This window comes from Sminthopsis crassicaudata, chromosome 1 (genome assembly GCF_048593235.1).
Source record: "Sminthopsis crassicaudata isolate SCR6 chromosome 1, ASM4859323v1, whole genome shotgun sequence".
In the NCBI taxonomy this organism is placed as follows: Eukaryota; Metazoa; Chordata; class Mammalia; order Dasyuromorphia; family Dasyuridae; genus Sminthopsis; species Sminthopsis crassicaudata.
In genome coordinates, this window is record NC_133617.1 from 415569636 (window position 1) to 415583152 (window position 13517).

The 13517-nt window shown below is 33.3% G+C and overlaps 1 protein-coding gene across 3 annotated transcripts in view; it reads right to left on the bottom strand.

Moving 5' to 3' along the window:
- The window catches only part of KIF27 (kinesin family member 27), a 111846-nt gene that overhangs the window by 85880 nt on the left and 12449 nt on the right, over positions 1-13517 (bottom strand). For 2 of the 3 annotated variants that reach the window (XM_074280155.1, XM_074280154.1), the window contains one exon: positions 11771-11971. The exons of the other annotated variant lie outside the window; for it this stretch is intronic. Coding sequence is in view for 1 of the 2 variants with exons in the window: in XM_074280154.1 (XP_074136255.1) it covers positions 11771-11971 (201 nt within the window). In the remaining variant the exon portion in view is untranslated. The remainder of the gene's footprint in view (positions 1-11770; positions 11972-13517) is intronic. 3 annotated transcript variants of the gene reach the window in all.

Genomic DNA, 13517 nt, shown 5'->3' on the forward strand with positions numbered 1-13517 from the left:
ACTTTGTGCTTATGACAGGAATGGACTCCTGCTTACTGCTGCCTTTCTGTAATCCCTACCTTCCTTAATGACTCAGTCCAAGTATCACTTTTTAGATGAGGCCTCTCCTGATCTCTTGAGGTATTAGCTCCTTCTCTCTCACCAAAATTCCTTTATATATAGTTTATATTTACTCATTGCTACATCAGTTGTTCCCACATTCCTCTACCCTACTAGGTCCCATACTCATAGAATGTAAACTCCTTGACAACAAGGGCTGTTTCATTTCACATTTGTATCCCCAGCATTTAGCACAATATAGACACTTAGCAAGTATTTTGGGGAAAGATTAATAAATTCTTTGCTACCATTTTCACTTCCTTTATATAGGGATGAAGTGAGATATCCTAGTCCAAAGAGATGATTCAACTATATCCAAGGTGAAAATAAGCTTGTTGTGCAAATGTCAACAATCTGTTCAATTTTTCATTTGTCTGTTGCCTAACTTTTATTTTTAAAAAGTTCTGAGGCAGGGCAGCTAGGTGGTACAGTGGATAAAACACCAGCCCTGAAGTCAGAAGGACCTTAGTTCAAATCTGATCTCTGATACTTAACACTTCCTAGCTGTGTGATTCTGGGCAAGTCACTTAATCCCAAATGCCTCAGCAAAAAGAAAAAAAAAAAAAAAAAAAAAAGTTCTGAGGCTAATATGGCTTCACTCCTCTCACATCAACTTTTTGCATTTATTTTTCTCTCTGCTATTTTCTGTTGTTTTATTAGGCAAAACAAATTATTTTGGTAACAAGATGGCATACTAGATAGAGACTAGAATAAGGAAGATGAAAATTCCAATCCTCTCCTCACACACTTAACTAGCTGTGTAATCAAGTCAGTTTGCCTCTACCTCAGTTTCCCCAACTATAAAAAGGGGACAATATTAACATTCACTTCTTCCCAGAGTTGTTGTGAGGATAAAATAAGACAATATAAGCAAAGTGTGTGGCAAACCTTGAAGCGCTATATTGAAATGCTGGCTGCCATTCTGCAATTGATTAGTAGTCAAAGGACATGAACAGACAATTTTCAGACAAAGAAACTAAAGCCATTTCTAGTCATATGAAAAAATGCTCTAAATCACTATTGATTAGAGAAATGCAAATTAAGACAATTATGAGATACCACAATACACCTCTTAGATTGGCTAAGATGACAGGAAAAGATAATGATAAATGTTGGAGGGAATGTGTGAAAATTGGGATACTAATACATTGTTGGTGGAGTTGTGAACTGATCCAACCACTCTGGAGAGCAACTTGGATCTATGCTCAAAGGACTATCAAACTGCATACCCTTTGATCCAGCAGGGTCTTTACTGTGGTCTGTAACCCAAAGAGATCATTAAAAAAAAGGAAAAGAACCTGTATGTAAAAAATCTTTGTAGCAGCCCTTTTTGTAGTGGCAAGGGATTGGAAACTAAGTGGATGTCCATCAATTGGAGAATGGCTGGATAAGTTATGGTATATGATTGTTATGGAACATTATTGTTCTGTAAGAAACAACCAGCAGGATGAATACAGAGAGGCTTGGAGAGACTTACATCTGAGTGAAATGAGCAGAACCAAGAGAACATTGTACACAGTTACAACAAAGTTATGTGACAATCAACTATGATGGACTTAGCTTTTTTCAACAATAAGGTGATTCAGGCCTATTCCAATAGACTTGTGATAGAGAGAGCTATATGCATCCAGAAGGAGAACAGTGGAGACTGAATGTGGATCACAACATAGTATTTTTGTTGTTGTTGTTTGCTTACATTTTTTCTCATTTTTTTCCTTTTAGATTTGATATTTCTTGTGCAGCATGATAAATATAGACATATGTTTAGAAGAATTGCACATATTTAACCTATACTAGATTACTAGTTGTGTAAGGAAAGAGAGTAGGGAGGAAGAAAAATTTGTAATACAAGATTTTGCTTTGTAAAGATGAATGTTGAAAACTATCTTTGTGTGTATTTTGAAAATAAAAAACGATTATTAACTCCCCCCCCCTCAAATGCTGGTTGCTATTATCTTCCAATATTAACCTCCATAAGATTTTTGCAAATGAATTTCTACTCTAAATCAATGGGGATCTTGGATTCCGCATTTTTCTACTTGTTGAGAGGGTCTGTGGGATCTTCTGACTTCTTCATTTTGGCAAATGATTTAACATTGATTAAATATCCTAAGGAAATGGCTATACTTTCATCTGTGTCCTTTTCTTTATCCATTTCCTATTTTCAATATAAATAGCTTTTTTTGATTGTTAGGTAGATCTATGTGATTGTATACGATATCTTCATCTTATATTTATCCTTTCTCCCATGTTTTGTTGATTTTAACATTTCCTTTAACTAGACAATGTTATGGATTACATATTGAGTCAGATTTGAAAATGACTTTTACATTATAAGTCAATTTTTATTTAAGAATCAAATTAAATTTTTTGTGATATTGAGCTATGTTTGCCAAATCTACTATCTTCTAATTTTCTTGAAGAAAATATTTCTGCTATCTTGACATGTGATTTGAGTATTCTACATGCTTTATTGTGTTTTTTCCCTAACATTTCTCAGCATTCTCCCTAATACTCTAGAACTCTGTATAAACTGACATAATTTAGATGATTTGATTAAGTCCTTTATCAAGTTTTTCTAATTCTTTATCATCTACCATAGATATTGACACAGAAGTTATAATTAAATTATCTTCATGGTAATATTTTTGCTCATGTTCAACATGATCTCTTGATCACTCCATAAACTATTTCTTATTGCCTTCAGGTATGAAAAAGCTTTGTTTGCTCTCCAAGAAAAAGAAAAAAAAAAACAATAGTAAGCTGTCCTTCCAATTAGTTATAGTATTCTTTTATCTTTTGCCTTCTTTTTAAAATTATGATAATATTTATATGGTTTAATCTTTCTAACAAAAATAATTGTAATATTAATTCTATCTAGAACTGAAAGTCCTACTCTGAGTCCTTGGCTCTAGTTGGTAAACTCATTTTGCTCAGTTGCAAGCCCATCAAACCACTTCTTAGACGGTTCCATGCAGTGCCACTTACACTATAGCTTCTCTCTTTCTCTAGAAATGAAGGTAACTCCCTACCCTGATTCTAGATGTCTTCTTTTTTTTTTTTCCAGAAAATATAATCAGAAAGAAGTTGGTAATAATACTTGTGAACTTGAGGTTTTATGCTCCAAAGCACAAAGTAATAAAGTAAATTTGAAATTCTAATATGAGGTAAAAGCAACTTCTCAATTATCTCAGAAACTTGGTGGAATGGTACTTAACTGGAACATGTGAATATTTATAGTTATGAAAACTGGCGCTTGGATAATGAGAGTGAGAAAGAGAGAGAGAGAGAAAATAACTTTAAAATTACATATAACAAATTACTTTGACATAGTAAATAAGTAAATTAGACATTAAAAAAAAAAGAAAGTAGCAAAGTGGAAGTGAAAGGACCTTTGCAAGAAAATGAGCTTGCATGATACATCCTTAGAGCTTGCAATAACAAAAGAAAGCCTTAATCAAATCTATTATAGCCCATTCATTAGAAAAGTGTATTTTAAAGTTCAACAAAAAGCTGGATCATGGTCAGAGTTTCTAAAATAAAAAAAAAAAAAGAATTTAAGATTGATGGGAAAAAATCTCAAAATCTTGACAATATAATCACAAGTTATCCAAACGAGAAAGAAAACAGAATCATATAAGATATGGCTATGTAAAACAGTATGTTTATTTAAGAGTTTAAAAGAATAAACACATAAGATGGAAGAAAGAGAGGCATATAACTAAGAAAAGGGACTAAGAATAGTTCAGAACTATAGAGTTTAGAAAGGTGAAATTCTGGAGGTAAGACTTGCAAATGGGGCAGCTAGATGGTGCAGTGGATAGAATACCTGCCCTGAATTCATCAAGAGGACCTAAATTCAAATATGACTTCACACACTTAACATTTCCTAATTATATGATCCCAGGGAAGTCACTTAACCCCAATTGCCTCCCCCAAAAAGAAAAAAAATAATGAAAAAAGACTTGCAAAAATGATAAAAAAAATTTTAAAGGAATGCATAGAACAATTGGGAAAAAACAAAAACAAAAAAAAATAGATTCTCTGATTAAGGCAAATAATAATGTTGACAGACAACAGAGAGAGAAGGCAGAATGATTCATTTCCCACTTTACTTTTAAAAGAATTCAAGTCTTTGAGCAAACTTATATGAATTGATATTGAGTGAAATAAGCAGGATGGATGGAATAATTTACATGATGACTAGAATAATATCTAGAAGAACAACACTGAACAAATTCAAAATTCTGGTCAATATCATATTCAATCATGATATCAAACTTCTGCTTGTAAATGCACCTCTCATCTCCTGGCAAAAAGTACTCAATTGAGTGGTGGAATGAATTGTGCATCAACAATACCATACATATCCCACAACTAACATCAGTAGAACCCTTCAATGAAAGAGAAGACATCAAAACCCTGTACTTCTGAACTTGTAAGTTACTTTGCCTATATGTTTCCTATATATGGACCTCACAGTGTTAGTGGCCACTATTCCTGCTATGAGTTCTGTATTTCACCCTGTGTACTGGGTGAAATGTTTTATAACTCTTGGCCTTAATATGCCATTTGAACAAATGTTTTTGCTAAAGTACCCAGTCTACTGGCTGATAATTAAAGAAAAACACAAAGGTGGATGATGTTCATAAGGAAGATAGCCATGTACAGGGTTACCGCTAAAATCCTGATGTAGTAGGCAACTACCTTTTTGAGAACCCAGCCTGCCAGTGCAGTTGGATAGGTGAGTTTGGAAGAGGGATTACATATGAATTGGAAGATAAAAAATAGAGCAAATGGAAGGTAATTTTAAAGTGGATGGCATAAATGTTTGTGGCAGCTCTTTTTGTAGTGGCTAGAAACTGGAAAATGAATGGATGTCCATCAATTGGAGAATGGTTGGGTAAATTGTGGTATATGAAGGTTATGCTCTATAAGAAATGACCAGTAGGATGAATACAGAGAAGCTTGGAGAGACTTACATGAACTGATGCTGAATGAAATGAGCAGAACCAGAAGATCACTATACACTTCAACAACAATACTGTATGAAGATATATTCTGATTGAAGTGGATATCTTCAACATAAAGAAGATCCAACTCACTTCCAGTTGATCAATGATGGACAGAAACAACTACACCCAGAGAAGGAACACTGGGAAGTGAATGTAAATTGTTAGCACTACTGTCTTTCTACCCAGGTTACTTCTACCTTTGGAATCCAATTCTTAAAGTGCAACAAGAAAATTGGATTTACACACATATATTGTATCTAGGTTATACTGTAACACATGAAAAATGTATGGGATTGCCCGTCATCTAGGGGAGGTAGTAGAGGGAGGGAAGGGAAAATTTGGAAAAATGAATACTAGGGATAATGTTATAAAAAAAAATTACTCATGCATATGTACTGTGAAAAAATTTGTAATTATAAAATTAAAAACATTTTTTAAAAAATAAAGTGGATGGCATTAATTGTTAGCAAAATGGAGTCAGAAAAGGCCTCCTGGAGTAGATAGCATTTAAACTGAGTCCTAAAGAAGACAGACCAGGCATTCCAAGGGTCACAGATTGGGGAGGAGAGCATTTCAAGCATGGGAAACAATCAATGAAAAGGTATGAATATAGGAAATGAAGTCTCTTATGTGAGAAACACCAAGAAGGCCACTATGGCTAAATCACAAAGTGTGTTAAATGGAGCACAATATAAGATGATGGAAAAGACAAGAAATAGCCAGATTGTGAACAGCTTCAAAATCAGGGAAAAAAAAGATTAGCAATAGGAAACCACTAGTACTTACTGAATGGATAGTGACATGAATAGATCTACACTTCAGGAAAATTCTTTCAAGAGATAGATAGAGGATGGAATGGAATTGGGAAAAGACTTTGTTGTGCCACAGTTCCCTTTAATTGTCCTGCCTCAGTTTCTCTAATTGTTCTGCCTCAATCCCCTTAGTTGCAACCCACCCCCCTCTGGTTCATTAAGGCTGATATAACTCAGAGGTTATAAATTGTCAATGTACAAACTCAAGATAAAGGAGAGTCCAGACTTCCTGGCTCTAAGATAGATACCTCTTTAACTCCCATTTTGTTAGAATTTATGGTCCTACCCCCCAACCTGTCAGAACTGAATTGATGGTTCCTGCCTGGAGATTCCCGCTCACCAGAGTCTGGACTTCATCCCCCTGCCTTTGTTTAGCTATTGTATATAAATGTCATTGAGAACTTACATGCTCTGTTGGATGCTTTGGACATCAGCCCAAGGGGCAGCCTACCCCCTCAAATCTCTCCCTTTCAATAAAATATTAAAAACTCTCTAATCTCTATCTTGCCTCAGTTTATCCAGCAATGCAACTTGAGGTCAGTAGTCCAATTTTCCTATATGTGAAATAGTTAGAAGACTATTTCTATTGTTCAAGTGAAAGACAATAAAAGTCTGAAGGGGAGTGGTTTCTGTGTGAATGGAGAGAGAAGACATAAGCAAACATTATTATAGAGAAAGAAATTTCAAGATTTGAAAACTGACTTGATATATGGAATAAGTAAGAATTAGAGAGATATGAGTTGAAAAGTTGTGAACTTAAATAACTGGAAATACGATGATTTCTCAAAGTTCAGATAAAGGAAGAGTTTTCAGGGTAAGATATGTTGGATATGCTGAATTTGAGATGTCTACAAGATAATGGGGCTGGAATTCAAGAGAAAGATAATATCAGATCTAGAGAAATCTGTAGAGAAATGAATATTGAACCTTTATGCACTGATATGATCACACCGGGAGAAAGTATAGAGGAAAAAAAAATTAGGATCCAGGACAGCACTGGTGAATGGACACCAAAGGAACAAATATGATATAGATAAAGATCTAGCAAAAGAGATTAAAAAAGGGAAGTCAGACAGGAAACAAACCAAGAAAGGGAGAACATATAATAACCCAAACAGAATTAATAAAACTATAAGACACTTTATAGAAATAAATGAAGAATTAAATGGTTGGAGAAAAATTAATGCTTTATGGCTGGGCCATGGCAACATAAATAATGAAAACACTTAATTTTTTTACAGCTATTTTTGCTATGACAAATTATCAAGGTATTTAGGAAGAATTACAATGACTATATTTCAAAGGAGAAGAGAATAACTTTTCCTTTTACTTTCTACCTTAAACCTCCAAAAACCACCAGTTATTGCCATCAATTGGTTACATATAAAATAAAATCAGAAATGACCCAAACTATTTGAACTAGGTTCTAGTTCTACCTTATAGAATTAGACACATAAGAACAAAATTCAGTAGAAAAAGCCAAAGCTCAAGAATCTCAACAGAAACAATTTTTAAAAATACAAATAAAGGGAATCTAGCACTACCAGATCTTAAATTATACTATAAAGCATAATCACCAAAACAATTTGGTCCTTGTTTAAAAGTACAAAAACTGATCAACTGAATAAATTATGAAAACAGAATATAGAAATACTCAAACACCGTAGCACTATGTTAAAAACAAACAAACAACAAAAAACCGAGGACATTAACTATTGGATTAAGGAATCCTAAAATTGCTTTAAAAATTGTAAAGTGGTCAGGTAGAAACCAGACTTAAACCCACATCCTATATCATATATCACAATAAACTCCAAATGGATGCCTCTAGATTTCAATTGAATGTTCAAGATCATATAAAAATAGTGGAAAAATTAAAATTATGCCTTTTCACAACTAAGGCTAAGGCATTTAGTCAATCAAAAAGTATTTAGTGTTTAATTACGTTCCAGGCACTATGCTCAATTCCAAAGACATAAAGTAAGGTATCTGTCCTCAAAGGTCACATTCTAACTGGGCAGAAAACATATAAATAACTAGATAAACAAGATATATACAGAGTAGATGAAAAGTAATCTCAGAAGGGAAGGCCTTAGTAGCTGGAGGGACTGGTAAAGGCCTGCTACTGAATATGGGCTTTGAACTAATACTTAAAGGAAGTCCGGAAAACTAAAAGACTAGGAGGGAGAGCTAACCAGACATTATGGGAAGAGCTATTGAAAATAAATGTATGGAAACAGAAGGAAAGAGTATCTTGTTCAAGGAACATAAAATAGGTGACTGTATCTGGATCATAGGAAATAAAGTGCAAAAAGACTGAAATGTAGGAAGAGTGAAGGGTTTTATTTCTCAATAGTCATATTATATTTGATCCTGGAGATAAAAGGTAGTTACCAGAGTTTACCAAGTTGGGGGTGAGAAAGAGAAGAGGAATTTGAATATGACATGGTCACACCTGTCCTTGAGGAATAATCATTAACATTTAAGAAAATGAATTGGAGTGGGGACAGCCAATTAGAAAACTTCTATAATGGTCCCAGTGAGAAGAGCTAAGGTTCTGAACTGGAGTAGTGGAAGTGTGAGTGGAAAGAAAGGGATCTACATGAAAAATGGAAAGTCAGCAAATGAAAATAAGGAATTAGGTGAACATATATGATACATAGGATAACTTCAATTACATAATATGGAAAACCTTTGGAAAAAGCAAAATAATTGCAATTTAAATCAGAAGTCAAATAGTTAACTTGAAGAAAACTTTCACAAAAAAATATTTCTAATAAAAATCCATTCAAGTAATACAGAGAATTGATATCTACATGATAATATAGACAGATAGTTCTCAAATAAATAAATATAAAAACTATCAACAACCATATAAAAACATTCTCCAAATTACTAATGATAAGAGAAGTACAAATTAAATAAAACTGAAGTTTCACCTCACATCCAACAGACTGACAAAGACAACAAAAAAGGAAAAGAGCAACTTTGGGAAGTGATTATAATATAATAACAAGCACACCAATGGCACAGCTGTAAATTGCTTTAATTATTCCAAAAATTAATTAGAAACTATATCCATAAAGTTACTAAACATCTTTGTGGACATAGTTTCTATATGTAATTTACATATAATTTGACCCAGCTATACTACTATTGGGTTTATGTTCCAAGGAAATTAAAAAAAAAAATAAATAAAGAGGGGAAAGGACCCATATGTGCAAGAACAGTACTTTTTGTTTGTAGAAAAAAACTGGAAACAAAAGGAGTTCATCAAATGGGAATGCTTGAACCAAGCGTGATATATAAATGTAATGGAATCTTATAAATTTATGGAAAGTGAAATCAAAAGAACTAAGAATAATTTAAGCCTAAACATCAATAATAATGTAAAATAAAACTCTGAAAGAACTCAAAACTAATCAAAGCAGCATATACAGTAACTTCAAAGGACTCATGATAAAACCTATTTTCTATCTCTTGGCAAAGAAGTGCCAGACTGACTACAGATACAAAATGAGATAAATGTTTTCTAGCATGGACAATGCAATGATTTGTTTTATTGGACTACAAATATTTGTTATAAGAGAGATGTTCTACTCAGAGACAGGTGAAAGTAGTAAATTACTAGAAAAAGATATATATGAAAAAAACATTTCCTTTAATATGCAGAGTACAAAAGGAGATACAACAAAAACCAGACATTTATGTCACTTATCTTGTTAAAAGTAAAATATAATAAACACCCAAAACAAAAATCAGGTAACAGAAGTTTTAAGTTTCTCAAACTATTCCTTTTCTTATTCATCTTTGTTTACTATAGGCATGAGAAACCTCCTCCTCAGATCATATAAGGACCGTGAAACCATCTGCATAATCAACCACAGATGATTATGACCTGAAAGCTAGATAAAACAATTGCTTGAGTTCTATAAGTTGACAATTTTATATAGCCCATGAATAATGTTATAAATATCTAAATGGCTGTTGGCAGGGAAAAAAAAAATTTCCCTGCTCTGGTTTATTGAAAAATCCGTGTGCATTGATTGTTAGCTTCACAATAAAAAAAGACAAATTTTAAAAGAAAAGGAATCTAAATGTTGGAGATATAGGAAAAGGGTATTATGCAATGAAGTGATTAAATGTCTATCTACACTTGTTAAGGTGTAAATTCCACTAGATAAAGGCAGCCTGTAGAGAGGAATACATCCAGGTATAGGGAACGAATGTAAAATATAATGTGAAATAAGCCTGGGAAGGTAGGTTGAGGATCATAAATGGCAGATGAGGAAGTTTCCCTTCATTGTCTCTTAGGAGCAGGAAGAGCTACTAAAAACTGTTCACTTTTCTTTCCATCTCACTCTCTCCTATTCTGCCTTCCTGTCACATACTTAGTTTGATAATCCACATTTTTCCTGATTTTCCACTCAGTGCTCTAGGAAAATAAGATCAATAGATTAAAAATAATTTAAAATATCACAGCCCTTTAGGATCTTTATTTTAAAGGGGAGAAAACTAAGACCCCCCAAGGAGAAGAAATTTGCCTAATTAGGGTCACAAAAGTGAATGACAGACTTGAACACAGAAATATTTTCTATTAAGAATATTACAAAGAAAAGCCTGGAAGACTTATATGAACTGATGTTGAGTGAAGTGAGCAGAACCAAGAGAACATTGTACACAGTAATAAGATTATGTGATGATTAACTATGATGGACTTGACTCTTTTCAACAAGGAGATGATTCAAAACAATTCCAATAGACCTGGGATGCAAAGAGCCATTTGCATAGAGAAAGAGAACTATGGCAACTAAATATGGATCAAAGCATAGAATCTTCACCTTTTTTTTTCTTGTGTATTTTTCCCTTTTAATCTGCTTTTGTGTGTGTGTGTAGCATAATGAATATGTAAATTTATTTTTTAAAATTGCATATATTTAACCTATATCACATTGCTTGCTGTTTTGGGGAGAAGGGAAGGGAGAGGAGAGGGAGAAAAAATTGGAATGCAAGGTTTTGCAAGGGTGAATTGGGAAACTATCTTTGCATGTATTTGGAAAAATAAAAAAAAAATAAATTTAAAAGAATATTACAGTGTCCTCAGCCTACATTTTTTAAAGTTCCTAAACTTTAGCAATTTGGTTTTAATCTGCAAGTACATATTTTCTGGGATAGCTAGTACTGCAGATATTTGGTCCATAACTGAATAAGAAAAAGACAGAAGATTATACTGCACTTGGAAAACTATATATGGTTTTTGAGGATTCCAAGCACAAATATCATCCTTTTTAATGCCTACCTTCCCCTGCTGATGTCAAATAACTATGAAAGTAGGAAAACCTTGATCTTGAAACAACCACAATTGAAAGTGACTCAAAAGGCAATGGAGAGGAATACAATAGATGTAACAAGCTATATATAGCATGTTACCATTAATTATCTGTGCACAAAAAAATGACAAAGAATATTATCAATGACATGTATGACTAAAAAGGAGGAGTCAGTAGGGTTGTAAGATTGAAGGATATTTAATAAAGTATCAAAATAAACTCTGTTTCCTTTACTTTTCTGGTGTGAATTTCATTTAGGCACAGCCCTGAGTAAAATTTCAATAACTGGATAGGTATAAAATAAATTATTTTAATAAATAATAATTCTAAGCTATTTTCTTATCTACATGGTTTAACACAAAGTCTACTGGTAATTCAAAAACTATTTGCCTTTTAATGAAAAGAAAGAATATTTTGCCATTTTTTTAAAAGAAGAGAAACACAACTAGGGATAAATCTTTTAAGGATTATTAAATAACATGCTGATCAAATTTACTAAAGTAGGTGTCTTTACCTGTGTTTCCTTTTTCGTCTTCTCTGATGTGTAAATCTTTAATTGATGTTTCCAATTCTAGCAGATCTCGGAGGTCTTCCTTATAGACTTCTATGTAAGATACTTTTATGTTAAAATCAATGCTGCTATTTTCAGAAATGCTTTGAAATAGGTCTTGGATGGCACGTGGAATGATACCTTTTTTATCCTCCGCAACTGATGCTGAAAATGTAGAAAAAAGAGGATGCTACCATAAATTTCGTTTATGAAGACAGCTAAATGGTGAATGTGGGCAGGCTGTGATATATTATCAATAAAGGAATGCACAGGAAAAACAGCATAAGGATGTTTTGGGGAAAATATACATCCAGAAAAGACATTATGTGATAAAAGAGAAGGCTAACAATGGTCAGTCCATATAGTCCCCTAGAAACTACAAAATTTGAAAGGTTTTAGATGAAGATACCCAGCATGTAGGATGAATCCTCATAGAGGATTCATTGGAAAACATGTGTGTATCTAAAGTGATGAAAGTACAGACTCATCAAACATCAAAGAAAACTAGACGGGAAATTATGAATTCATTTTTGCCTGTATTTGGTAAAACTTTTGATAAAGTCCCTTATGCTAAATAGAGTACAGACCCATTAAAGTACTAAAAATTTCTCCAAAAATCAATTTCTTGATTATCAATTTTTAAAAAATCAGATTTTTGGTTTTATAAGTATTTTAACATATGCATTGGGATAAAAACAGTGAAAAGTGATTTATCTAGCATTTCATAACCTCCTCTGTTCATCAACTCTACCTTTCTAATATAACTATATTAAATGTAAAACGCTTTTAAACTGACTGAGCTCTATCTTTGTATAGAGAGAATACAAAGAAATCTTAAGGATTTAAACAACTGATTTGTTCAGCCCTAATTTCTCTCAGATCTCCTGACCTCCAATCCCATATCTACAACTACTGATTGAACATCTTGAACTTCTGTAGTTCTGTAGTCACCTTAAACTCAACATATCCAAAACCAAACTTTTTCCCAAAAGCCCTTCCTTCTTCTTATCTTTCCTATTATTGTAGAGTTCACCATCATCCTCCAGTTACCCAGCTTACCCATCATCCTCACTTCCTCACTTTTCACCATTTCCCCCACACACCAATATCCAATTTTGTGTTTTTTTCCAAACAAATCTCCTATGCTTCTCCATTCCTTCTCTGACACTACCATCCGCTTGGTGCAGGAGCAGGCCAACATCACCTCACAACTAGACTATTACAATTCCTACTCTATTCATCCTTTAACTCAGCTGCCAAAATGATCTTAAGGTGCAGGTTTGACCATCTTACCCCAATCAATGAAACCTAGTGGTTCTCTATTATCTCCAGTATAGAACATCCTCTATTTGGTTTTTAAAGCCTTTAATAACCTGGCCCTTTTCTAGCTTTTCAGTATTCTTGCATCTTACTCCTGCCACATATTTTGTGTTCCAATGCTACTATCATCCCTGCAATTCTTCAGCCACAACACTAAAAATGTTAACCAGAACTGTACAAATATTATTAATTACAGCTTCATAAGAGTTTTGAAGTATAACAATCCTGCCCCTGCACCCCTTTCCTTGCTACTTTTTTCTCATTTCCCTTGAAAGCATATACAAAATTTTGTTCCTTCAAAAGAACTGTTATTTTTGTCTAGATCTAAAAAGTATCCTCTTGGCCTGTAAATTAGATATCATAATTTTTATTATATTGAATGTAGTTCAAC